The sequence below is a fragment of the Rana temporaria genome, chromosome 1 (genome assembly GCF_905171775.1).
Source record: "Rana temporaria chromosome 1, aRanTem1.1, whole genome shotgun sequence".
Classification (NCBI taxonomy): Eukaryota; Metazoa; Chordata; class Amphibia; order Anura; family Ranidae; genus Rana; species Rana temporaria.
The window spans coordinates 684,448,912-684,474,925 of NC_053489.1; the positions used below are offsets into that span (position 1 = coordinate 684,448,912).

Sequence of the window (26,014 nt, forward strand, 5' to 3'; positions counted from 1 at the left end):
TGCAATTCAGTTGTGAACAATTGCGAAGTGGTTTGGAGATTTGTCCATGTTGTTTTGAGAATGTCATTTCTGTTTCAAGAAATGAGCCAAAACAATAGAGAAAAACTGTAAATGAAGTTTTTAAAAATGTCGTTTTTTTTTCATCACAAAAAACGACCGTGTGTACGCGGCATTAGAGCTTTGAGAATGTAATTTCTGTTTCAAGAAATTAGCCAAAACAATGGAGAAAAACTGTAACAAATGATAACGAACGTGCAGAATTCGAAATCAGAAAGACCCGACATCGAAAAATGCTTTATTTTCATATTGTTGCGACAACAGTTTGATATACATAGAAGATTCGACATGACAGTGACAATAGCGATCTGTGTCTATCGAACCTGCGGTTGAATGTGCCTCACCTTAACTCTATGAGTCCAAGATTATTCTACATAGAGAGGAAAGATTCGACATTATAGAGACATGAAGATTTGACATAGAGAGAAAAGATTCGACATAGAGAGAAAAGATTCGACATAGAGAGAAAAGATTCGACATAGAGAGAAAAGAGTCGACATAGAGAGAAAAGATTCGACATAGAGAGAAAAGATTCGACATAGAGAGAAAAGAGTCGACATAGAGAGAAAAGATTCGACATAAAGAGAAAAGATTCGACATAGAGAGAAAAGAGTAGACATAGAGAGAAAAGAGTAGACATAGAGAGAAAAGAGTAGACATAGAGAGAAAAGAGTCGACATAGAGAGAAAAGAGTCGATATAGAGAGAAAAGAGATTCGACATAGAGAGAAAAGATTCGACATAGAGAGAAAAGAGTAGACATAGAGAGAAAAGAGTAGACATAGAGAGAAAAGAGTCGACATAGAGAGAAAAGAGTCGACATAGAGAGAAAAGAGTCGACATAGAGAGAAAAGAGTCGATATAGAGAGAAAAGATTCGACATAGAGAGAAAAGAGATTTGACATAGAGAGAAAAGATTCGACATAGAGAGAAAAGATTCGACATATAGAGAAAAGAGATTAGACATAGAGGGAAAAGAGATTTGACATAGAGAGAAAAGAGATTTGACATAGAGAGAAGAGACATGAAGATTCGACATTATAGAGAGAAGATTCGACATTATAGAGACATAAAGATTCGACATAGAGAGAGAAGATTCGACATAAAGAGAAAAGATTCGACATAGAGAGAAAAGATTCGACATAAAGAGAAAAGATTCGACATAGAGAGAAAAGAGTAGACATAGAGAGAAAAGAGTAGACATAGAGAGAAAAGAGTAGACATAGAGAGAAAAGAGTCGACATAGAGAGAAAAGAGTCGATATAGAGAGAAAAGAGATTCGACATAGAGAGAAAAGATTCGACATAGAGAGAAAAGAGTAGACATAGAGAGAAAAGAGTAGACATAGAGAGAAAAGAGTCGACATAGAGAGAAAAGAGTCGACATAGAGAGAAAAGAGTCGACATAGAGAGAAAAGAGTCGATATAGAGAGAAAAGATTCGACATAGAGAGAAAAGAGATTTGACATAGAGAGAAAAGATTCGACATAGAGAGAAAAGATTCGACATATAGAGAAAAGAGATTAGACATAGAGGGAAAAGAGATTTGACATAGAGAGAAAAGAGATTTGACATAGAGAGAAGAGACATGAAGATTCGACATTATAGAGAGAAGATTCGACATTATAGAGACATAAAGATTCGACATAGAGAGAGAAGATTCGACATAGAGAGAAAAGATTTTGACATAGAGAGAAAAGAGTCAACATAGAGAGAAAAGATTCGGCATAGAGAGAAAAGAGATTTGACATAGAGGGAAAAGATTTGACATAGAGAGAAAAGATTTGACATAGAGACATGAAGATTCGACATTATAGAGAAGATTCGACATTATAGAGAAATGAAGATTCGACGTAGAGAGAGAAGATTCGACATAGAGAGAAAAGATTCAACATTATAGAGACATGAAGATGCAACAAAGCAGCTAAAAACATACGATCGCCGCGAGCGGACATTAACGGTCAAATGCTCCGCCCATAGGCTATAGAAGAATTCAAATGTTGGTTGATTAGTAATAATAATTAATAAATATAATTATTACTAGTGTCATACAACATTAGAATTCTACTATAGCTTGTAGCCGGAGCATTCGACCGGAAATGTACGATCGCGGCGTCGTACAGTTTAGCTGCTTCGTCAAATCTTCTTAGAACATTCGACAGACACCATAAGCCTTCAATGACAGATTCGACCCTAATTCGTTCGGATTTTCAGACGAATGCATGTTTTTTAACGAAACAAAATAAATAAAAACAAATTCCGGGAGTAACTAAATAAATAATTTTTTTCGGATGGAAACAAAACGAAATTCTGAAACAAAATATTTCAGTGTGCACATGTCTAGTGCTTAATACAGTCCGGAAACACAAACAACTGTTTCCACAAGGTCAGAGGTTAGTGACCTACAAAATCCCACCAAAGGGGAATCCCACACGGGGGAGTTGGGGGGACAAGGACACAGCCAAGGCCTTCCTCCCTAATGTTGATTGCTTGCTCTCTACTCCCAACAACAACCCTTAACCACCCCAATACCGGGCTTTAAAACCCACCTCCATACCAGGCCTATTCTGGCACTTCTCTCCTACATGTACAAATCATCATTCTTTTGCTAGAAAATTACATTTACATACGTGGGCGGGACTTACGTGTGCGTTCGCTTCTGAGCGCGAGCTACCGTGGGGCAGGGTCGTTTTAATTTTTTTTATTTTTTTATTTAACTTATTTATTTTTTACACTTTTATTTACATTTTTTTTTCGATCGCTTTTATTCCTATTACAAAGCATGTAAACATCCCTTGTAATAGGAATAGTGTGTGACAGGTCCTCTTTATGGAGAGATGTGGGGGGAGGGGTCAATAAGACCTCACATCTCTCCTCCAGGCTGGAAGGAATGAGATTGTGAAAATAAATTCACAGATCTCATTCTTACTAGCCGCAATTGCGGTTTGTTTACTTACGGGTACCCGGGCGTGACGTCACATCGCGCCCGGGCCTCCGACGGTCATAGAGATGACTAGTGACCATCTGGTCACCAGTCATCTCTATGCTTCACGTCCGGCGGACGGCAATCATCTCTCCGGGCCCCCGATGGGACGGGAGAGCCCGGAGAAGCACCGGATGGAGGCGGGAGGGGGGGTGTCCCCTCCCGCCGCCTATAAGAACGATCAAGCGGCGGAACCGCCGCTATGATCATTCTTATGGTGCGCAGGATCGCCGCCGGAAGAAAATGATATCTGAATGATGCCTCTAGGTGCAGGCATCATTCAGATATCAACGCACAAAGTACAGGACGTCATATGACGTCCACCCGGGATAACAGATCCCCTTTTTGGACGTCATATGACGGCGTGCGGTTTTGAAGTGGTTAAACTCCACCTGTTCTATTTATGGGAAATAAACCATAAAGGGAAGAAGAGAGTAGTTGTTACTTTTTGGAAGGGACAAGGACAGGGCCCAGATTAAATTGAAATAAGGTGACCCCCTTCTTACATGGGGTACGGGGAAGTTTGGTGGTCCAATGACTATATCAGGAACAACTCACCGTGTGCTTTCCAGATTTCATCTTCCAGTTTCCCCACAGCTCCCGAAACCCTCTGAGTGTCATTAGAAAGAGGCCCTGTAATAGAAGATCAGAAGATCTCAGTGGGGAACACGGCTGCTCTACAATACATAGTACAGAAAGGGCGACAAGGCTTCGAGAACTTACTTATGCGTTCCATGACTATGGTAAGCCAGATAAACCGCCAATTTCCATCTTAACAAAACTCTACCTTAAAGCGGGAGTTCACCCATAAATTCAGTTTTTTTCTCTTTTACCCTAAGGCCCCGTACACACGATAGAATCCATCCGCAGATAAATCCCAGCAAATGGGTTTCTGCGGATAGATCCTATGGTGTGTACACGCCAGCGGATCTGTTTCCGCGGAGAAATCTCCTCTGGGATGGATTCCAGCAGATCGGATATTTGCTGTGCTGCACAACAAATCCATCTGCTGGAATCCATTCCAACGGATGGATCCGCTCGTCTGTACAGACTTACCGGATCCATTCGTCCAAAGGGATTCCCCGCACGCGTCGTAATGATTTGACGCATGCGTGGAATTCCTTATATGACAGCATCGCGCCCGTCGCCGCGTCATAATCGCGGCGACGGCGCGACACGTCATCGGCAGAGGATTTCCGCGCGGATTTCAATGCGATGGTGTGTACACTCCATCCCATCGAAATCAGCGGAAATCTTTGAGAGGATTTATCCGTGGAAACGGTCCGCTGGACCGTATCTGCGGATAAATCCTCTCGTGTGTACGGGGCCTTAGGCTGCATTCACACCTGAGCGTCGGTCGTTCGGTCGTTTTTTTTGTCGTTTTTTTCCGGCGTTTTGACGCGCGTATTCATGCTTATTTGCGCGTTTGCATACAGCGTTGTCCGACGTTTTTGTACTTCGACGTTTTTTATTTTAGCCAATAGGAAAAATGATCATCTTTTCATCACTTGTTGCTATGTTGGTAGATTTTTTTAATCTTCTGCATGGGCGACAAGTTCTATTGATTAAAGCGACGAAACGCCCGTAGCAAACGCCCGTTGTCGCGCAAGTCGCTTGAATCGAGCGTTTCCATTACTTTCTATGGGAAATGGAAACGCTCAAATACGCCGCTGTCGCGCGATTCGCGCGACAAAAAAAGGTCCGGGACTTGTTTGAGCTTCGCGCGACAGGCGTTTGGGCGTTCAGGTGTGAACAGTCACCATAGCAAATAATGTATTTTCATCCCTCTGGCGTTTGTGAGCGTAGCGCTTCAGGCGTAAAAACGCCTAGGTGTGAATGGAGCCTTAGATGGATGCTCATTTAGTCTAGGGTAATCGGCTAGTTGTTTTAAAATCCGAGCATTACTTACCGTTGTAGAGGGCGATCTTCTCCGCCACTTCCGGGTATGGGTCTTCGGGACTGGGCGTTCCTTCTTGACTGACAGTCTTCCGATGGTCGCATCCATCGCGTCACGAGTAGCCGAAAGAAGCCGAACGTCGGTGCGGCTCTATGCTGCGCCTGCGCACCGACGTTCAGCTACTTTCGGAAAATCGTGACGCGATGGATGCGACCGTCGGAAGCCTTTCGGAAGCCTGTCGGAAGACTGTCAATCAAGAAGGAACGCCCAGTCCCGCAGCCCATACCCGGAAGTGGCGGAGAAGATCGCTCTCTAAAAAGGTAAGTAATGCTCGGATTTTAAAACAACTAGCCGATTCCCCTTGACAAAATGAGCATCCACCTAAGTGTAAAAACAGCCTTTTACCGGTGAACCTCCGCTTTAACCTAGTAATAAACAGGCGACATCCATTTTGGAGTAAAATTGGCCGCATCGGACATTTTATTAACAAATTAACCAAAATTCTTTATTTACACTCATCAATCCTTCAAAGATACCATTGTCCCCTGTTAAGGATACTTGAAGGCATTGACCAAAATTTCCTTTGTATCAGAGTGACCATCAAAGATCCCAGTCGCAGTGCGCCGACTCAAGGACCATAGCACTCTGAACCTTCCCCACAACCGATGCCAGCTAAACCATAGTAAACTGGCATCAACCGAGGATCCCATACCTTGATGGGTCCCCACTTATGCCAAATTGGTCTAAATGTCCACTGCCTCCAAAGATCCCCAACAGCCAAACCAAACCCATTAGGGCGGGAGGGTGGGAGCTTCCTCTTCCACGCTTGTAGGCAAACTGATCTGGAGACCTCCCCTAAGCCCCTCCTATCCCGGGAAAACATTAACTCTGGCCACCCCCCTAGCCTGCCATTTTCACTCCCCTAATTTTTTAACCCCATAGTGCAGTACTAGCTACCTACCGTGTTTCCCCGAAAATAAGCCCGGGTTTTATATTAATTATGGTCACAAAAAACACACTAGGGCTTATTTTCAGGGTAGGGCTTATTTATTTACGGTCTTGTCTGGCTGGTTGTTGCTTCAAAAAAAAATCCTGTTTCTTTAAAGCATGATAGACAACACAGTGTTTGTGCAGTGTCATCTATCCCTCTCAATTTTCCTCTTAAAATCAAAAAATTCTGTGTCCTCCGTCTTCCCCTCACCCCCTGCATCCCCCCCCCCCCCCCCCCCCACCACAACGTTGTCAGGTCAGGAGTCTGTTTTTTACATCATTCTGAATTGATAGTAAAGTAATCAGTTCTATTACAGTTCAGTCAGTCCTGTTTTATACTGTATAAAAGTACCTTAACATCTCTCTGAGATGAGGAAAGAGAATGTTTCGTCTGCGTGCTCCGTGCACAGACGTCAGCGGGAGGAGAGGAGGGAAAAAGAAGAGCCGCGATTGCTGCTGACGTCTGTGACGTCTGTGTACTGAAGACAGAGGGGCCGCCGCTAGGTGGGAGGAGTGGAGGAAAGAGAACAGCCAAAATATCGGCTGACGTCAGCCCGCTCCATGCGCAGAAGAGGAAGGGGCACAGACATCATATGGGAGGAGAGAAGAGGACCTCTGGCGGGTCAGCAATGATTGTAAACGTGTAAAAACATTAAACTCAGCTGCAAACGGAGACACTGGCTATTTACAAAAGCATTACAGGGTTTTTAATAAGATTTACTAGGGCTTATTTTCAGGGTAGGGCTTATATTGCAGCCCACCCTGATAATACAGATAGGTCTTATTTTCGGAGTAGGGCTTACTTTCGGGGAAACACGGTAGTCATGCCAGCCCTGCGCTTAATACTTCGTATTTGCTACGGGCTTCTCTCTCAGTTTTTTGGTAGTCTCTTTCTTGGGGTACAAAATGGTAGAGGTGCTACCTAGAACTCTACTCATGTGTGTGTGTTTTTTTTTTTAAAGATACTCTTTATTAAAGTATTTTGAAGTTAAAGTGGAGATCCCCCCAAAAGTGGAACTTCCGCTTCAAGCACTCCTCGCCCCTTTACATTCCACATTTGGCATTTTTTTTGGGGGGGGGGAGTGGGGGCTTCGGTAGGAGTGGAACTTCCTGTCCCACTTCCTACTTCCACCTAGGGACCGCCTAGGCGACTCCTCCTCTCCACCTAGCCCCTCCCTCTAGGAGATCTCCGGGGACACGTGACAGGTCCCAGGAGATCGCCTGTCCATTCCGGGAGCGCAGCGTGACTCACGCATACGCAGTGCATGCCCGGCCATGAAGCCAAAAGCTGTTACGGCCTGGTGCCCAGAATGTGAACGGAGGTGCCGAGGAGAGGAGTGACGCTCAGTGCGGCCGCATCGCTAGACCATGGGACAGGTAAGTATCTGTTTATTAAAAGTCAGCAGCTCCACTTTTTGTAGCTGCTGACTTTTAATAAACATTAAAAGGCTGTAGATCTGATTTAAAGCGCATTTCCACCCAAAAATGGAACTTCCGCTTTTTGGAATCCCCCCCCCCTCCGGTGTCACATTTCAGGGGAGAGGAGGGTGCAGATACCTGTGCAATACAGGTATTTTCTCCCACTTCCGGGCATAGGTCGCCGCAACAACTTACGCCACGTCCGGTGCCTTCTCCATCCCCTCCCGCTGTCCTATGGGTGATACACAGGTCCCAGAAGACAGCAGGGACCAGTGGGATCGCGCAGCGCGACTCGCGCATGCGCAGTAGGGAACCAGGAAGTGGGCACAGTGAGGCATGCAGATAGGCACAGTGAGGCTGCAGATGGGCACAGTGAGGCTGCACATGGCGATGGATGAAACTCTAAAAACAAGTAGAATTTCCTTGAGTTGAGGCCATCTTTAACCACTTAAGGACCGCCCAAGGGCGGATCCAGAGTCTAGTCTCGGGAGGGGCACTGCCAGAAAATAAGGTGTTGCTTACAGAAATCAATTAGGTGTCCGGTGTGTCCGCTGCAATGTTGCAGTACCGCTAAAAAATCAATGATCGCCGCCATTACTAGTAAAAAATATTTAAATATAAATGCCATAAATCTATCCCATAGTTTGTAGACGATTGTCAGGGACTGCAGACATGGTACAAGTGATGGTCAGAGACTGCAGACATGGTACAAGAGATGGTCAGAGACTGCAGACGTGGTACAAGAGATGGTCAGAGACTGCAGACATGGCACAAGTGATGGTCAGAGACTGCAGACATGGTACAAGAGATGGTCAGAGACTGCAGACATGGTACAAGAGATGGTCAGAGACTGCAGACGTGGTACAAGAGATGGTCAGAGACTGTAGACATGGTACAAGAGATGGTCAGAGACTGCAGACATGGCACAAGTGATGGTCAGAGACTGCAGACATGGTACAAGAGATGGTCAGAGACTGCAGACATGGTACAAGAGATGGTCAGAGACTGCAGACGTGGTACAAGAGATGGTCAGAGACTGTAGACATGGTACAAGAGATGGTCAGAGACTGCAGACATGGTACAAGAGATGGTCAGAGACTGCAGACATGGTTCAAGGTATCGTCAGAGACTGCAGACATGGTACAGGGGATGGTCAGAGACTGCAGACGTGGTACAAGGGATGGTCATGGTAGAAGGGATGGTCAGAGACTGGAGACATGGTACAAGAGATGGTCAGAGACTGAAGACATGGTACAAAAGATCAATGCAGCCTCATCAGTGCCCATCATTGCAGCCTCACTGTACATATGAATGCAGCCCCACTTTTGTATATAAATTCAGTCCCACTTTTGTATATAAATTCAGTCCCACTTTTGTATATTAATGCAGCCCCACTTTTGTATATAAATGCAGCCCCACTTTTGTATATAAATTCAGTCCCACTTTTGTATATAAATGCAGTCCCACTTTTGTATATAAATTCAGTCCCACTTTTGTATATGAATGCAGTCCCACTTTTCTATATAAATGCAGTCCCACTTTTGTATATAAATTCAGTCCCACTTTTGTATATGAATGCAGCCCCACTTTTGTATATAAATGCAGCCCCACTTTTGTATATAAATTCAGTCCCACTTTTGTATATAAATGCAGTCCCACTTTTGTATATAAATTCAGTCCCACTTTTGTATATGAATGCAGTCCCACTTTTGTATATAAATGCAGTCCCACTTTTGTATATAAATTCAGTCCCACTTTTGTAAATAAATTCAGTCCCACTTTTGTATATAAATGCAGTCCCACTTTTGTATATAAATTCAGTCCCACTTTTGTATATAAATTTAGTCCCACTTTTGTATATAAATTCAGTCCCACTTTTGTATAATAATGCAGTCCCACTTTTGTATATAAATGCAGCCTACTGTATATATAAATGCAGTCCCACTTTTGTATATAAATGCAGCCCCACTTTTGTATATAAATGCAGCCCCACTTTTGTATATTAATGCAGCCCCACTTTTGTATATTAATGCAGCCCCTCTTTGTATATTAATGCAGCCCCACTGTTGTATATTAATGCAGCCCCACTGTTGTATATTAATGCAACCCTACTTTGTATATGAATGCAGCCCCACTTTGTATATGAATGCAGCCCCATTTTGTATATGAATGCAGCCCCACTTTGTATATGAATGCAGCCCCACTTTGTATATGAATGCAGCCCCACTTTGTATATGAATGCAGCCCCACTTTTGTATATAAATTCAGTCCCACTTTTGTATATGAATGCAGCCCCACTTTTGTATATAAATGCAGCCCCACTTTTGTATATAAATTCAGTCCCACTTTTGTATATAAATGCAGTCCCACTTTTGTATATAAATTCAGTCCCACTTTTGTATATGAATGCAGCCCCACTTTTGTATATGAATGCAGTCCCACTTTTGTATATAAATGCAGTCCCACTTTTGTATATAAATTCAGTCCCACTTTTGTAAATAAATTCAGTCCCACTTTTGTATATAAATGCAGTCCCACTTTTGTATATAAATTCAGTCCCACTTTTGTATATAAATTTAGTCCCACTTTTGTATATAAATTCAGTCCCACTTTTGTATAATAATGCAGTCCCACTTTTGTATATAAATGCAGCCTACTGTATATATAAATGCAGTCCCACTTTTGTATATAAATGCAGCCCCACTTTTGTATATAAATGCAGCCCCACTTTTGTATATAAATGCAGCCCCACTTTTGTATATTAACCACTTAAGCCCCGGACCAATATGCAGCCTAAAGACCCAAGGGGTTTTTACAGTTCGGGACTGCGTCGCTTTAACAGACAATTGCGCGGTCGTGCGACGTGGCTCCCAAACAAAATTGGCGTCCTTTTTTCCCCACAAATAGAGCTTTCTTTTGGTGGTATTTGATCACATCTGCGGTTTTTAGTTTTTGCGCTATAAACAAAAATAGAGCGACAATTTTGAAAAAAAAGCAATATTTTTTACTTTTTGCTGTAATAAATATCCCCCAAAAACATATATAAAAACATTTTTTTTCCTCAGTTTAGGCCGATACGTATTCTTCTACCTATTTTTAGTAAAAAAAATCGCAATAAGCGTTTGGTTTGCGCAAAATTTATAGTGTTTACAAAATAGGGGATAGTTTTATTGCATTTTTATTTTTTTATTTTTTTTTACTACTAATGGCGGCGATCAGCAATTTTTTTCGTGACTGCGACATTATGGCGGACACTTCGGACAATTTTGACACATTTTTGGGACCATTGTCATTTTCACAGCAAAAAATGCATTTAAATTGCATTCTTTATTGTGAAAATGACAGTTGCAGTTTGGGAGTTAACCACAGGTGGCGCTGTAGGAGTTAGGGTGCACCTAGTATGTGTTTACAACTGTTTGGGGGTGTGGCTGTAGGAATGACGTCATCGATCGTGTCTTCCCTATAAAGGGAATGACGCGATCGATGCGCCGCCATAGTGAAGGACGGGGAAGCCGTGTTTACACACGGCTCTCCTCGTTCTTCAGCTCCGGGGAGCGATCGCGACGGAGCGGCTATAAACAAATAGCCGCGCCGTGGTCCCGGATCGCTCCCCGAGCGGACCCGACCTCCGCATGTAGCGGGGGGGGTCCCGATCGGACCCCCCACCCGCTAATAGGCGAGGACGTACCTATACGCCCATGTGCCTGTACGTGCCATATTGTGGACGTATATGTACATGGGCTGGTCCTTAAGTGGTTAATGCAGCCCCTCTTTGTATATAAATGCAGTCCCACTGTTGTATATTAATGCAGCCCCACTGTTGTATATTAATGCAGCCCCACTTTTGTATATGAATGCAGCCCCACTTTGTATATGAATGCAGCCCCACTTTGTATATGAATGCAGCCCCATTTTGTATATGAATGCAGTCCCACTTTGTATATTAATGCAGCCCCACGTTTGTATATTAATGCAGCCCCACTGTTGTATATTAATGCAGCCCCACTGTTGTATATTAATGCAGCCCCACTGTTGTATATTAATGCAGCCCCACTGTTGTATATTAATGCAGCCCCACTTTTGTATATTAATGCAGCCCCACTTTTGTATATGAATGCAGCCCCATTTTGTATATGAATGCAGCCCCACTTTGCATATTAATGCAGCCCCACTTTTGTATATGAATGAAGCCTCACTGTGCATGGCACTCACCATGGCATTGCCTCGATCACACACAGCAGGTATCTCCTCTCCCGACGTGTGTCATGGAACAAACAGGAGCTGTAGGTCTGTGTCCGGCAGGGCAGTGTGCTCTAGCAAGGTCCCCCCCTAGACAGGCTTGTGTGATAGACAAAACACTGATTCAATCAGTGTTCCATCTCCATCTACTATCACACAAGCAGGTCTAGCACAGGCAGCACAGCCAAACACAGACCCAGCTCTCACACACAGCGAGAGATGCCCGGTGTCATACACGCAGGAGAGAGGGGGAGCGCTGCAGTCAGCTACAGCTCAAAGCAGCCTCAGGACAGGCAGCCTACCGGGCTGGGCCAGTCCGGCCCTGGTGATGACAGAGAGAGAGTGAGAGACTCGGCAGCGGTAGCTGCAGGCACTGCAAAGCTGTTTTAAAAAAAAATTATAAATTTATTTTTTTTTTTTTAAAGCCAATGTGACATGATTGTCTCGGGGGGGCAATTGCCCTGTTGCCCCCCCCCCCCTGGATCCGCCGTTGGGACCGCCTCCTGCACATATACGTCGGCAGAATGGCACGGCTGGGCACATGTACGTACAGGTACGTCCTGTACTAGTAACCAGCCGTGGGTCGCGCTACCGCGACCCGGTCTGAAGCTCCGTGAACGGCACCGCGGGACCCGCAGACCCGATCGCCGCTGGAGTCCCGCTATCGGTCCCCGGAGCTGAAGAACGGGGAGAGCTGTGTCATCCCTTTTATAGGGGGACACAATCGATGACGTCAGACCTACAGCCACACCCCCCCTACAGTTGTAAACACACTTAACCCCTTCAGCGCCCCCTTGTGGTTAACTCCCAAACTTCAACTGTCATTTCCACAATAAACAATGCAATTTAAATGCATTTTTTGCTGTGAAAATGACAATGGTCCCAAAAATGTGTCAAAATTGTTCCGAAGTGTCCGCCACAATGTCGCAGTCACGAAACAAATTGCTGATCGCTGCCATTAGTAGTAAAAAAAAAAAAAATAATACAAATTTAATAAAACTATCCCCTATTTTGTAAACGCTATAAATTTTGCGCAAACCAACCGATAAACGTTTATTGCGATTTTTTTTTTTACCAAAAATAGGTAGAAGAATACGTATCGGCCTAAACTGAGGAAAAAAAATATTTTTTTTAATATATTTTTGGGGGATTTTAATTATGGCAAAAAGTTAAAAATATTGAATTTTTTTCAAAATTGTCGCTCTATTTTTGTTTATAGAGCAAAAAATAAAAACCGCAGAGGTGATCAAATACCACCAAAAGAAAGCTCTATTTGTGGGGAAAAAAGGACGCCAATTTTGTTTGGGAGCCACGTCGCACGACCACGCAATTGTCAGTTAAATCGACGCAGTGCCGAATCGCAAAAAGGGGCAAGGTCCTTTAGCTGCATTTTGGTCCGGGTCTTAAGTGGTTAAAAGGTCAGTCTATAATTTACAGGATACAATAGAAGCAATGTGTTTGACTTACTTGTCCCCAGCTCAAGTTTTCTCAGATTCCTAGAGAGTATGTAAGCTAAAATAAAAAAAAAAATTTTTATTTTTTTTACAAATATATATTTACACCCTCCTGTGCCCAAACACACACATTTCTTTGAGTGTACATTTAGGGATTGGTGTTCTCTAAGCCCTTCACTATACAGTGGAGCCTCGGATTGCGAGTAACGCGGTTAACGAGCGTTTCGCAATACAAGCATTTTATTTATTTTTTTAAATCCCGACTCGGTTTGCAAGCGTGGTGTCGCAAAACAAACAGGATTCAAGCCACAGCGGTGTGCAGTACCGCATTTGGCCAGAGGTGCGAGGGGCGCCAGAGCCGATCGGAAATACTCGGAAATACTCCGTTCCTGAGGCCTTTCTGAGGGTTTTCCGAGTTCAGCCAAGCTGTCCCCGATTTATTTTTGAGGCTCTGTGGGGTTCCCCACCTATGGCCACATGTGGTATTGCATGCCATAGAAGTCAAAGCGGAACAAATTATTTTCGTTTCCATTGACTTCTATGGGGAAACTCGCTTTGATATGTGAGTGCTTTGGATTACGAGCATTCTCCTGGAACGGATTATACTCGGATTATGTTGTTTTGTGGAATTATCTCTGGTGTTCTCTGTTACATTATCTGGCAGACTATGTTGAGTAGGATCCCGGGTGTAGGGTCAGAGGTGAAGCCTGTTAGTTGGTTGGTCAGTTCCTGTTGAGTTTGTCTTTAGTTGGCTGGACCAATCTTTATGGAATATGTTGAGCACTGTCCCGGAGGGGTTCCTTGGCCTGAGCCTGTAAAGTCTGTACATCGGGGTTGCTGATTTGGAGCCCAGGCTCTAGGACAGTGATGGAGAACCTCGGCACCCCAGATGTTTTGGAACTACATTTCCCATGGTGCTAATCAGGGCTGGACTGGGACAAAAATTTGGCCCTGGACTTCATCCAGACCGGCCCACTTTGACAAGAATCTCCCATGGCGGCTGGACAAACCCGCCCCCCCCCCTGACCGGCCAACCCCCGATGGCCACCCAAGCCCCCCCTCCCCCTTCACTAGCCATTAGCCTTTCTACTTTATTACACGATGCTCTGGTCCACCATGCGTCTCTATCCTTCCCATGATGCTCTGGTCCACCATGCGCCTCTATCCCCCCCATGATGCTCTGGTCCCCCATGCGTCTCTATCCTTCCCATGATGCTCTGGTCCACCATGCGCCTCTATCCCCCCCATGATGCTCTGGTCCCCCATGCGTCTCTATCCTTCCCATGATGCTCTGGTCCCCCATGTGCCTCTATTCCCCCCATGATGCTCTGGTCCCCCATGCGCCTCTATCCCCCCTATGATGCTCTGGTCCCCCATGCGCCTCTATCCCCCCCCCCATGATGCTCTGGTCCCCCATGCATCTCTATCCTTCCCATGATGCTCTGGTCCCCCATGTGCCTCTATCCCCCCCCATGATGCTCTGGTCCCCCATGCACCTCTATCCCCCCCATGATGCTCTGGTCCCCCATGCGTCTCTATCCTTCCCATGATGCTCTGGTCCCCCATGTGCCTCTATCCCCCCCATGATGCTCTGGTCCCCCATGGGCCTCTATCCCCCCCATGATGCTCTGGTCCCCCATGCGTCTCTATCCTTCCCATAATGCTCTGGTCCCCCATGTGCCTCTATCCTCCCCATGATGCTCTGGTCCCCCATGTGCCTCTATCCCCCCCATGATGCTCTGGTCCCCCATGCGCCTCTATCCCCCCCATGATGCTCTGGTCCCCCATGTGCCTCTATCCCCCCCATGATGCTCTGGTCCCCCATGTGCCTCTATCCCCCCCATGATGCTCTGGTCCCCCATGTGCCTCTATCCCCCCATGATGCTCTGGTCCCCTATGTGCCTCTATCCCCCCTATGATGCTCTGGTCCCCCATGCGCCTATATCCCCTCCATGATGCTCTGGTCCCCCATGCGCCTCTATCCCCCCCTATGATGCTCTGGTCCCCCATGTGCCTCTATCCCCCCCATGATGCTCTGGTCCCCCATGTGCCTCTATCCCCCCCATGATGCTCTGGTCCCCCATGCGTCTCTATCCTTCCCATGATGCTCTGGTCCCCCATGTGCCTCTATCCCCCCCATGATGCTCTGGTCCCCCATGCGTCTCTATCCTTCCTATGATGCTCTGGTCCCCCATGTGCCTCTATCCCCCCCATGATGCTATGGTCCCCCATGGGCCTCTATCCCCCCCATGATGCTCTGGTCCCCCATGCGTCTCTATCCTTCCCATGATGCTCTGGTCCCCCATGTGCCTCTATCCCCCCCATGATGCTCTGGTCCCCCATGCGTCTCTATCCTTCCCATGATGCTCTGGTCCCCCATGTGCCTCTATCCCCCCCATGATGCTCTGGTCCCCCATGCGCCTCTATCCCCTCCATGATGCTCTGGTCCCCATGTGCGTCTATCCCCCCCTATGATGCTCTGGTCCCCCATGCGCCTCTATCCCCTCCATGATGCTCTGGTCCCCCATGCGCCTCTATTCCCCCCATGATGCTCTGGTCCCCCATGTGCCTCTATCCCCCGCATGATGCTCTGGTCCCCCATGTGCCTCTATCCCCCCCTATGATGCTCTGGTCCCCCATGCGCCTCTATACCCTCCATGATGCTCTGGTCCCCCATGCGCCTCTATTCCCCCCATGATGCTCTGGTCCCCCATGCGCCTCTATCCCCCCCTATGATGCTCTGGTCCCCCATGCGCCTCTATCCCCTCCATGATGCTCTGGTCCCCCATGCGCCTCTATTCCCCCCATGATGCTCTGGTCCCCCATGCGCCTCTATCCCCTCCATGATGATCTGGTCCCCCAATGCGCCTCTATCCCCCCCATGATCCTCTGGTCCCCCATGCGCCTCTATCCCCCCATAATGCTCTGGTCCCCCATGCGCCTCTATCCCCCCCATAATCCTCTGGTCCCCCATGCGCCTATATCCCCCCATGATGCTCTGGTCCCCCATGCGCCTCTATCCCCCCCATGATGATCTGGTCCCCCATGCGCCTCTATCCCCCCATGATGCTCTGGTCCCCCATGCGCCTCTATCCCCCCCATGATGATCTGGTCCCCCATGCGCCTCTATCCCCCCATGATGCTCTGGTCCCCCATGCGCCTATATCCCCTCCATGATGCTCTGGTCCCCCATGCGCCTCTATCCCCCCCATAATCCTCTGGTCCCCCATGCGCCTATATCCCCTCCATGATGCTCTGGTCCCCCATGCACCTATATCCCCCCCATGATGCTCTGGCCCCCCATGCGCCTATATCCCCTCCATGATGCTCTGGTCCCCCATGCGCCTCTATCCCCCCCATGATGCTCTGGTCCCCCATGCGCCTCTATCCCCCCCATGATGCTCTGGTCCCCCATGCGCCTCTATCCCCCCCCATGATGCTCTGGTCCCCCATGCGCCTCTATCCCCCCCCATGATGCTCTGGTCCCCCATGCGCCTCTATCCCCCCCATGATGCTCTAGTCCCCCATGCGCCTCTATTCCCTCCATGATGCTCTGGTCCCCCATATGCCTCTATCCCCCCCATGATCCTCTGGTCCCCCGCAGCACTCACCTCCTCTCCCTGGCTAGTTAACTTCAGCGTGACTGAATACAGACACGCTCCTCGGGAGTCGCACTGAGAAGCTCATCATACGATCCAGAAGGACAGCGGCCGCACACAGCTGTGACAGAAGCTTCCTCGGCACTCATCCCCCTGGTCTTTCCTTCCCCCGCTCTCCAACCTGTCTGCTGCTGTGGAGAATCTATATGGAAAGCGGGGGATGGAAAGACCAGGTGAAGGAGTGCAGAGGAAGCTTATGTCACAGCTGTGTGTGGCCGCCGTCCTTCCGTATCCTATGATGAGCTTCTCAGTGCGACTCCCGAGGAGCATATCTAGCCAGGGAGAGGAGGTGAGCGCTGCGGGGAGGGAGAGGAGGTGAATGCTGCAGGAAGGGAGAGAGAGAGGAGCAGAGAGGGGCGGCGGTCCGCTGTCACTGAAGCCAGCCCACTGAGCCATCGGCCCACCTGGAAACTCCCTGTAGTCCTCGATGGCCAGTCCATCCCTGGTGCTAATCTACACTGCAGAGTGCATGAGCATTATGGGCAATGTAGTTCCAAAACATCTGGGGGTGCCAAGGTTCACCATCACCGCCCTAGGACAGGGTCAGATTAGGAGCATCTTGTGATTGGTGCTGAGGATTTTGGTGGACCTGTTACTGGGCGGTCTTCTGCTTTCCAAGAGCCTGTGCTGGCGTGCGGCCAAACTCAAAAGGGCGCAGCCGCACAGGCGTAACACTATGGAAGCCTGGCATTTGATTTGCGGGGCTTGTTCTTTTGACAACTCATGGGGCCCCCGGGAAATAGGAGATTATGGGGCCCCCGGGCAATAGGAGATTAGCGGGCCCCTGGGCAATAGGAGATTATGGGGCCCCCGGGCAATAGGAGATTATGGGGCAGCCCGGGCAATAGGAGATTATGGGGCCCCCGGGCAATAGGAGATTATGGGGCCCCTGGGCAATAGGAGATTATGGGGCCCCCGGGCAATAGGAGATTATGGGGCCCCTGGGCAATAGTAGATTATGGGGCCCCTGGGCAATAGGAGATTATGGGGCCCCCGGGCAATAGGAGATTAGCGGGCCCCTGGGCAATAGGAGATTATGGGGCCCCCGGGCAATAGGAGATTATGGGGCCCCCAGGCAATAGATTATGGGGCCACACAGTATACACACACACACACATACAGTATACAGACACAGTATATACACACACACAGTACACAAACACACAGTATACACACACAGTACACAAACACACAGTATACACACACAGTACACAAACACACAGAATACACACACACACATACAGTATACAGACACAGTATATACACACACATACAGTATACAGACACAGTATATACACACACATACAGTATACAGACACAGTATATACACACACATACAGTATACAGACACAGTATATACACACACATACAGTATACAGACACAGTATATACACACACATACAGTATACAGACACAGTACACAAACACACAGAATACACACACGTACAGTATACAGACACAGTACACAAACACACAGAATACACACACACATACAGTATACAGACACACTATACACACACACAGAATACACACACACATACAGTATACAGACACAGTACACAAACACACAGAATACACACACAGTACACAAACACACAGAATACACACACACATACAGTATACAGACACAGTATACACACACACAGAATACACACACAGTACACAAACACACAGAATACACACACACATACAGTATCCAGACACAGTATACACACACACACAGAATACACACACAGTACACAAACACACAGAATACACACACATACAGTATACAGACACAGTACACAAACACACAGAATACACATACAGTATACAGACACAGTACACAAACACACAGAATACACACATACAGTATACAGACACAGTATACACACACAGAATACACACACACATACAGTATACAGACACAGTACACAAACACACAGAATACACACACATACAGTATACAGACACAGTACACAAACACACAGAATACACACACACATACAGTATACAGACACACTATACACACACACAGAATACACACACACATACAGTATACAGACACAGTACACAAACACACAGAATACACACACAGTACACAAACACACAGAATACACACACACATACAGTATACAGACACAGTATACACACACACAGAATACACACACAGTACACAAACACACAGAATACACACACACATACAGTATACAGACACAGTACACAAACACACAGAATACACATACAGTATACAGACACAGTACACAAACACACAGAATACACACACACATACAGTATACACACACAGTACACAAACATACAGAATACACACACAGTATATACACACACACAGAATACACACACACATACAGTATACAGACACACAGAATACACATACACACACTGAAAAGGTACTGGAGAGGTGGGGCAGCAGCTATAATCTTGGGATTAAAAATATATATATATTTTAAATACTGTCCCTGGTTTTAATGAGGCTGGCAACCCTGATGGGGCCCCCTAGTGGCATGGGGCTCTCGGGCAGTGCCCGAGTGCTCGAATGGTCAGTCCGCCCCTGGAAAGGAACCAGACTTAAAGCCAAGTACACAGGGGGACGAATGTCGGGCGACATTTGCCGGTTCAAAAAAAAACAACAACATTGTGTATGGCATCCGGTCCGACAGAAGCTGGTGTTCTGTCAATTTCTCCAACCCATCAGAAACTCCAACCACGCCACTTTATGGCGAACCTTGGCACCCCAGATGTTTTGAAACTACATTTCCCATCATGCACTCTGCGGGGTAGTTGAGGATCATGGGAAATGTAGTTCCAAAACATCTGGGGTGCCAAAGTTCGCCATCACTGATCTAAACTCTTATGCCGCGTACACACCATCGTTTTCTGCGATGGAAAAAAACGTCATTTTCAAAAACGTCAATTTAATTGACCGTGTGTGGGCAAAAACGTCGTTTTATGTCTTCTAAAAAACGACAGAAAAAAATTGAAGCATGCTTCAATTTTATGTGTCGTTTTTGGCCGACGTCGTTTTCTGTGTTCTAAACATTGACCGTGTGTACGTAAAAACGTCGATTTAAGCCCGCGCATGCTCAGAAGCAAGTTAGGAGACTGCAGCGCTCATTCATGTAAAACGACTGTTCAGAATGGAATCAGCACATTCGTTAAGGTGTTTTTCAGCTTATAGACAAGAAAACGAAATTTAAAGCACAGTCACTGAAAATCACGAATCGTATCTCACCAAACTTTTACTAACACGCAGCAACACGATATCAGCAAAAGAGGCCGTCTTCCGCATGGAAACGACCCTTTATAGTGACGTCGTGCGTGATTGACGGAACTGCGCTGTGCTAGAGCGTTGTGAAAAAGCGATGGTGTGTATGCTACGTCGTTGTTCAAATTGAAGTTTGAAAAATGACGTTTTTTTAAAGCACATAAAGCGTCGCATTTTTCCATCGCAGAAAACGATGGTGTGTACGCGGCATTAGTAATTGGAGATTTTAACAAATTGGTGGTTGACACAACACCGGCAACCCAATAGAGTCCGGTACAGGAAGATTAAACTGTTTTGACAGCACATCGGCCAACGAAGGCAAAGTTGTCCCCACCTCTGAGGCGGCCATTTTGCTGGCCGCCTCCGTAGAATTGGAGCCGAGTAAGAATCTCCACTCATATTATCTTGCACCGGACGCTATTCTCTTACCGGAGTTGTGTCCAATCACCAATTCGTCAAATCTCCAACACTAAGGCCCAGATTCACGTAGCACTTACGCCGACGTATCTCGAGATATGCCGCGTAAGTGTAAATGTGCGCCGTTATATCTATGCGCCGTACCTATAGAACTAGATACGCCTGAAAATAGGCTTCCTCCGACCGACGTAACTTTCCTACGCCGGCGTATCGTGGGCGCATATTTACGCTGGCCGCAAGGGGCGCTCCCATTGATTTACGCGTTGAATATGCAAATGGCTGAGATACGCCGATTCACGAACGTACTTGCGCCCGGCGCATTTATATACGCGGTTTGCGTAAGTCGTACGTCCGGCGTAAAGTTAAGCCTCATAAAGCAGGTGTAAGTCATGTTAGGGTATGGACCAGGGAACAGCCGTCGTATTTTACGTTGTTTACGTAGTAGTACGTGAATAGGGATGGGCGTAGGTTACGTCACGTCGTAGGCAGTGATTCGACGTATCTTAAGGAGTATTTTCGACGCGATTCTGAGCATGCGCATGCGCACTGGCATGCGTCCACGGGACGGTGCATGCGCCGTTCGTTCGGCCCTTCGTTTGCATGGGGTCACGCTTCATTTAAATGGATCACGCCCACTTCCACCTACTTTGAATTAGGCAAGCTTACGCCGACGAATTTACGTTACACCGACGCAACAAAGGGAGCAAGTGCTTTGTGAATACTGGGGTAGATTCAGGTAGCAATTACGCCTGCGTATCCATAGATACGCAGCGTAATTGCTAAGTAGCGCCGGCGTATCGACTTTCTGTATTCAGAAAGCTCGATACGCCGACTGTAGCCTAAGATATGACAGGCATAAGGCTCTTATGCTGTCGTATCTTAGGCTGCATTCTGACGCTGGCCGCTAGGTGGCGTTCCCGTAGTGGTCAGCGTAGAGTATGCAAATTGCACACTCACGCCGATTCACAAACGTACGCACGCCCGGCGTTCGATTTTTACGTCGTTTGCGTACGGCGCTTCCGTCGTAAGGCTGCTTCTGCTATTAGGAGGCGCAGCCAATGCTAAGTATGGACGTCGTTCCCGCGTCGCGTTTTTCGAAATTTGCATCGTTTGCGTAAGTGGATCGTGAATGTCGCTGGACGCCATTTACGTTCCCGTCGAAGCAAATGACGTCCTTGCAACGTCATTTACCGCAATGCACGTCAGGAAAGTTTCCCAACAGAGCATGCGCACTACGTTCGACGCGGGAACGCACCTAATTTAAATGATCCACGCCCCCTACGGGATCATTTAAATTACGCAAGCTTACGCCGGCTCCTTTTACGAAACGCCGCCGCAAATTACGGAGCAAATGCTTCGTGAATGAAGCGTAGCTCCAGTAATTTACGGAGGCGTAGCGTAAAAACGGTACGCTGCGCCGCCGTAGCAGTGTGCGCCACTACCTGAATCTACCCCACTGTGCTTGCCTCTCTCTGTTACGTCGGCGTAGCGCATATAAGATGCGCTCAGGTATGTGAATCCGGGCCTAAGGGTTTAAATGAACCGGAAGTGACGTGGTTGGAGTTTCTAAAGGGTTGGAGACCGGGCCGGACTGACAACTCATGGGGCCCCCTCAGGCAGTGCCCAAGTGCCCAAATGGTCAGTCCGCCCCTGGTTGGAGAATTTGACAGAACACCGGCCATTTGGCTAGCTTCTGTCGAACAGGCAAGCTGGAAAACCAGCAGCTGACCGACTCACGATCAGCACTCTCAGCCAATGGCGGCCAATGCAACGATGCCCATATCTCCCACGTAGTCTCCTCGTTTACCAGATGCTGAGAGAAGAGGTCTGGACACGATTTGGTGAGGACCATCTCATAATCATATGACCAGTGGCGGTGCGTCCATAGTGGGCGCAGGAGCGGCGCCCCCCTCTCTCCTGCACCCGTCAGACAACAATAGATAGATTCATGCATTGTCGCCGCTGCAGCCCCCCTATTCAGGTGTCCGGCACGTTTTAGAGCGCGGGCCATCTGAATAACAGTGGAGGGTGTGTTTTGGAAGCGCCTGATTAGAGCCATAGGCTCTAAAAGGATTCCAAATTGTTAACCAGAGGGCACAATGCTGTGTGTTCCCGGTTTAAACAGTGCTGTGTTAGGGAATCGCTTCCCTAACACTGACCCGCCTCTCAGCCAATCAGGTGCACCTGGTCTGGTTACCGGTCACCTGATTGGCTGAAGCGACAGGCGCTGTGATTGGCCTATCAGGCGTCCAATCATAGCAGAGATAACATCGAGGAGGGAGCGTGGTGGATGGTGCTGACCTGAGGAAGGTAAGAAAGGGGGCAAACTGGCGGCATTTGATGGGGCAAACTGGCGGCATTTGATGGGGCACACTAGCCACATTTGATGGGGCAAACTGGCGGCATTTGATGGGGCAAACTGGCGGCATTTGATGGGGCACACTGGCGGCATTTGATGGGGCACACTAGCCACATTTGATGGGGCAAACTGGCGGCATTTGATGGGGCAAACTGGCCACATTTGATGGGGAAAACTGGCCACATTTGATCTGGAAAACTGGCTGCATTTGATGGGGCACAGTGGTGGCAATTGATGGGCACAGTGGCTACTTTTGATGGCACAGTGGCAGCAATTGATGGGCACAGTAGCTGCGTTTAATGGGCACAGTGAGGCTGCAATTGATGTTTTTTTTTTAGTTTGTCTGCCCCCCCAAAAATATTTGACCTCCAGCCGCCACTGCATATGACCCTCCAGAACAGGCTGACATATACTCTCCATATCCTATGGACTTACTTCTCATGTTCTCCATGTCCTATCAGGTGTCCAATCATAGCAGAGATTCAGGAGGACGGGAGATGACATTGAGGAGGGAGCGTGGAGGATGGCGCTGACCCGAGAAAGGTAAGTGCCGGCGGGGCAAACTGGCAGCATTTGATGGGGCAAACTGGCAGCATTTGATGGGGCAAACTGGCGGCTATTGTGGGGCAAACTGGTGGCCTTTGATGGGCAAACTGGCGGCATTTGATCTGAAAAAGTGGCAGCATTTGATCTGGCAAACTGGCAGCTATTGATGGGGCAAACTGGTGGCTATTGATGGGGCAAACTGGTGGCTATTGATGGGGCAAACTGGTGGCTATTGATGGGGCAAACTGGTGGCTATTGATGGGGCAAACTGGCTGCATTTGATGGGGCAAACTGGCTGCATTTGATGGGGCAAACTGGTGGCAATTGATGGGCACAGTAGCTACATTTGATGGGCACAGTAGGGCTGCAATTGATGTTGGTTTTTTTTTTCAGTTTGTTTTCCCCCCCTCCCAAAAAATGTTGACCTCCAGCCGGCACTGCATATGACCCTCCAGAACTTCTCGTGTTTTCCATGTCCTATCAGGTGTCCAATCATAGCAGAGATTCAGGAGGACGGGAGATGACATTGAGGAGGGAGCGTGGAGGATGGCGCTGACCCGAGAAAGGTAAGTGCCGGCGGGGCAAACTGGCAGCATTTGATGGGGCAAACTGGCAGCATTTGATGGGGCAAACTGGCGGCTATTGTGGGGCAAACTGGTGGCCTTTGATGGGCAAACTGGCGGCATTTGATCGGGCAAAGTGGCAGCATTTGATCTGGCAAACTGGCAGCTATTGATGGGGCAAACTGGTGGCTATTGATGGGGCAAACTGGTGGCTATTGATGGGGCAAACTGGTGGCTATTGATGGGGCAAACTGGCGGCCTTTGATCTGGCAATGTGGCCGCATTTGATGGGGCAAACTGGTGGCAATTGATGGGCACAGTAGCTACATTTGATGGGCACAGTGAGGCTGCAATTGATGTTGTGTTTTTTTTTCAGTTTGTATGCCCCCCCTCCCAAAAATAGTTGACCCCCAGCCGCCACTGCATATGACCCTCCAGAACAGGCTTACATATAGGGCCAGATTCACAAAGAGATACGACAGCGTATCTCCTGATACGCCGTCGTATCTCTGAGTTCCGTCGGTCGTATCTATGCGACTGATTCATAAGAATCAGTTACGCATAAATATGCCTAAGATCCGACATTTCTAAGTGACTTACACCGTCGGATCTTAGGCTGCAATTCCAGGCCGGCCGCTAGGTGGCGCTTCCGTGTCTTTTACGCGTCGAATATGCTAATGAGCATTTACGCCTATTCAGAAACGAACGACCGCCCGGCGCTTTTTTTTTTACGTCGTTTGCGCCTGATTTAAATAGTACACTCCCCCTAGCCGCGGAATTTGAATTCCGCCGGGGGAGTTACGATACGCCGCCGCAAGTTTTGAGGTAAGTGCTTTGTGAATAAAGCACCCGCCTCAAAAACTTGCGGCGGCGGATCGTAAATCAGATCTAAAGATCCGCTCACCTATCTGAATCTGGCCCATACTCTCCATATCCTATGGACTTACATTTCGTTTCTTTCGAGCTCAGTGTGGAAAGAATGTCGCTCAGTTGTGAAGAGAAACCCCTCTGCTCTGAGGAGAGGCTTTTCTGTCGTGAAGTGACATCTTCCTGACGTAAAACGAAGTTGTTGACTGAAGAAAAAAAAAAAAAAAAAAAATAATAATGCGCATTTCCAACTTCTGTGCCCAAACGTGTTGACTTATTTTAGTCTATACACGACTCTGACTTACTTGTTCCTTTAAGGTCTTGCAGTAGTGAAGAGAGGTTACCGACTGAAATGAAGAGTAAAAAATTACGCATTCCATCTCGGCAAGATTGGTCGGCCACAAAGCATGCCCCGCCCCCTCCAAATACCATTTTATAGGCTCCGTCAGGTGTAAGAGTGGAGCAACCTCGTACAAAATAATGACTTTACAGGTATAGGGCCAGATCCACGAAGCAGTTACGCTGGCGTATCTATTGATACGCCGCGTAACTTCTAGGTTGCTCCGGCGTATCTTTGTTTTGTATCCACAAAACAAGATACGCCTGAAGCTGAGCTAGATCCGACAGGCGTACGTCTTAGTACGCCGTCGGATCTAAGGTGCATATTTACGATGGCCGCTAGGTGGCGCTTCAGTCGATTTCCGCGTCGAGTATGCAAATTAGCTAGATACGCCAATCCACAAACGTACGTCTGTCCGGCGCATTTTTTTACGTCGTTTCCGTAAGGCTTTTTTTGGCGTAACGTTACCCCTGCTCTATGAGGCGTAGCCAATGTTAAGTATGGACGTCGGGCCAGCGTTGAATTTTCCTTCGTTTACGTTGTTTGTGTAAAACGTTGGCGAATAGGGCTTTGCGTAGAATTACGTTCACGTCGAAAGCATTGGATTGTTGCGGGTTAGTTTGGAGCATGCGCACTGGGATACCCCCACGGACGGCGCATGCGCCGTTCAAAAAAAACGTAATTTCCGTGAGGTCAAGACGTATTGACATAAAACACGCCCACAACTTAGTGATTTGAATTGCGCGCCCTTACGCCGACACATTTACACTACGCCGCCGTAACTTACGGCGCAAATTCTTTGTGGATACGGGAAATACGCTGTAAGTTACGGCGGCGTAGTGTATCTGAGATACGATACGCCGGACGTAAAAAAGCGCCGTGCTACGTGGATCTGGCCCATAGTGTTCTTTTAAAAGATAAAGGGCTAGATTCAGAGACAGTTACGCCAGCGTATCATTAG

The 26,014-nt window shown here is 47.5% G+C and overlaps 1 protein-coding gene across 3 annotated transcripts in view; it reads right to left on the reverse strand.

Annotated features, from left to right (window-relative positions):
- LOC120924690 (C-type lectin domain family 10 member A-like) overlaps positions 1–26,014 on the reverse strand; it is a 76,288-nt gene that overhangs the window by 20,474 nt on the left and 29,800 nt on the right. For all 3 annotated transcript variants that reach the window (XM_040335698.1, XM_040335697.1, XM_040335696.1), the window contains 4 exons: positions 25,019–25,060; positions 24,794–24,919; positions 13,051–13,095; positions 3,597–3,671 (listed from right to left, as the gene is read on the reverse strand). In XM_040335698.1, coding sequence (XP_040191632.1) covers positions 3,597–3,671; positions 13,051–13,095; positions 24,794–24,919; positions 25,019–25,060 — 288 coding nt within the window. The remainder of the gene's footprint in view (positions 1–3,596; positions 3,672–13,050; positions 13,096–24,793; positions 24,920–25,018; positions 25,061–26,014) is intronic.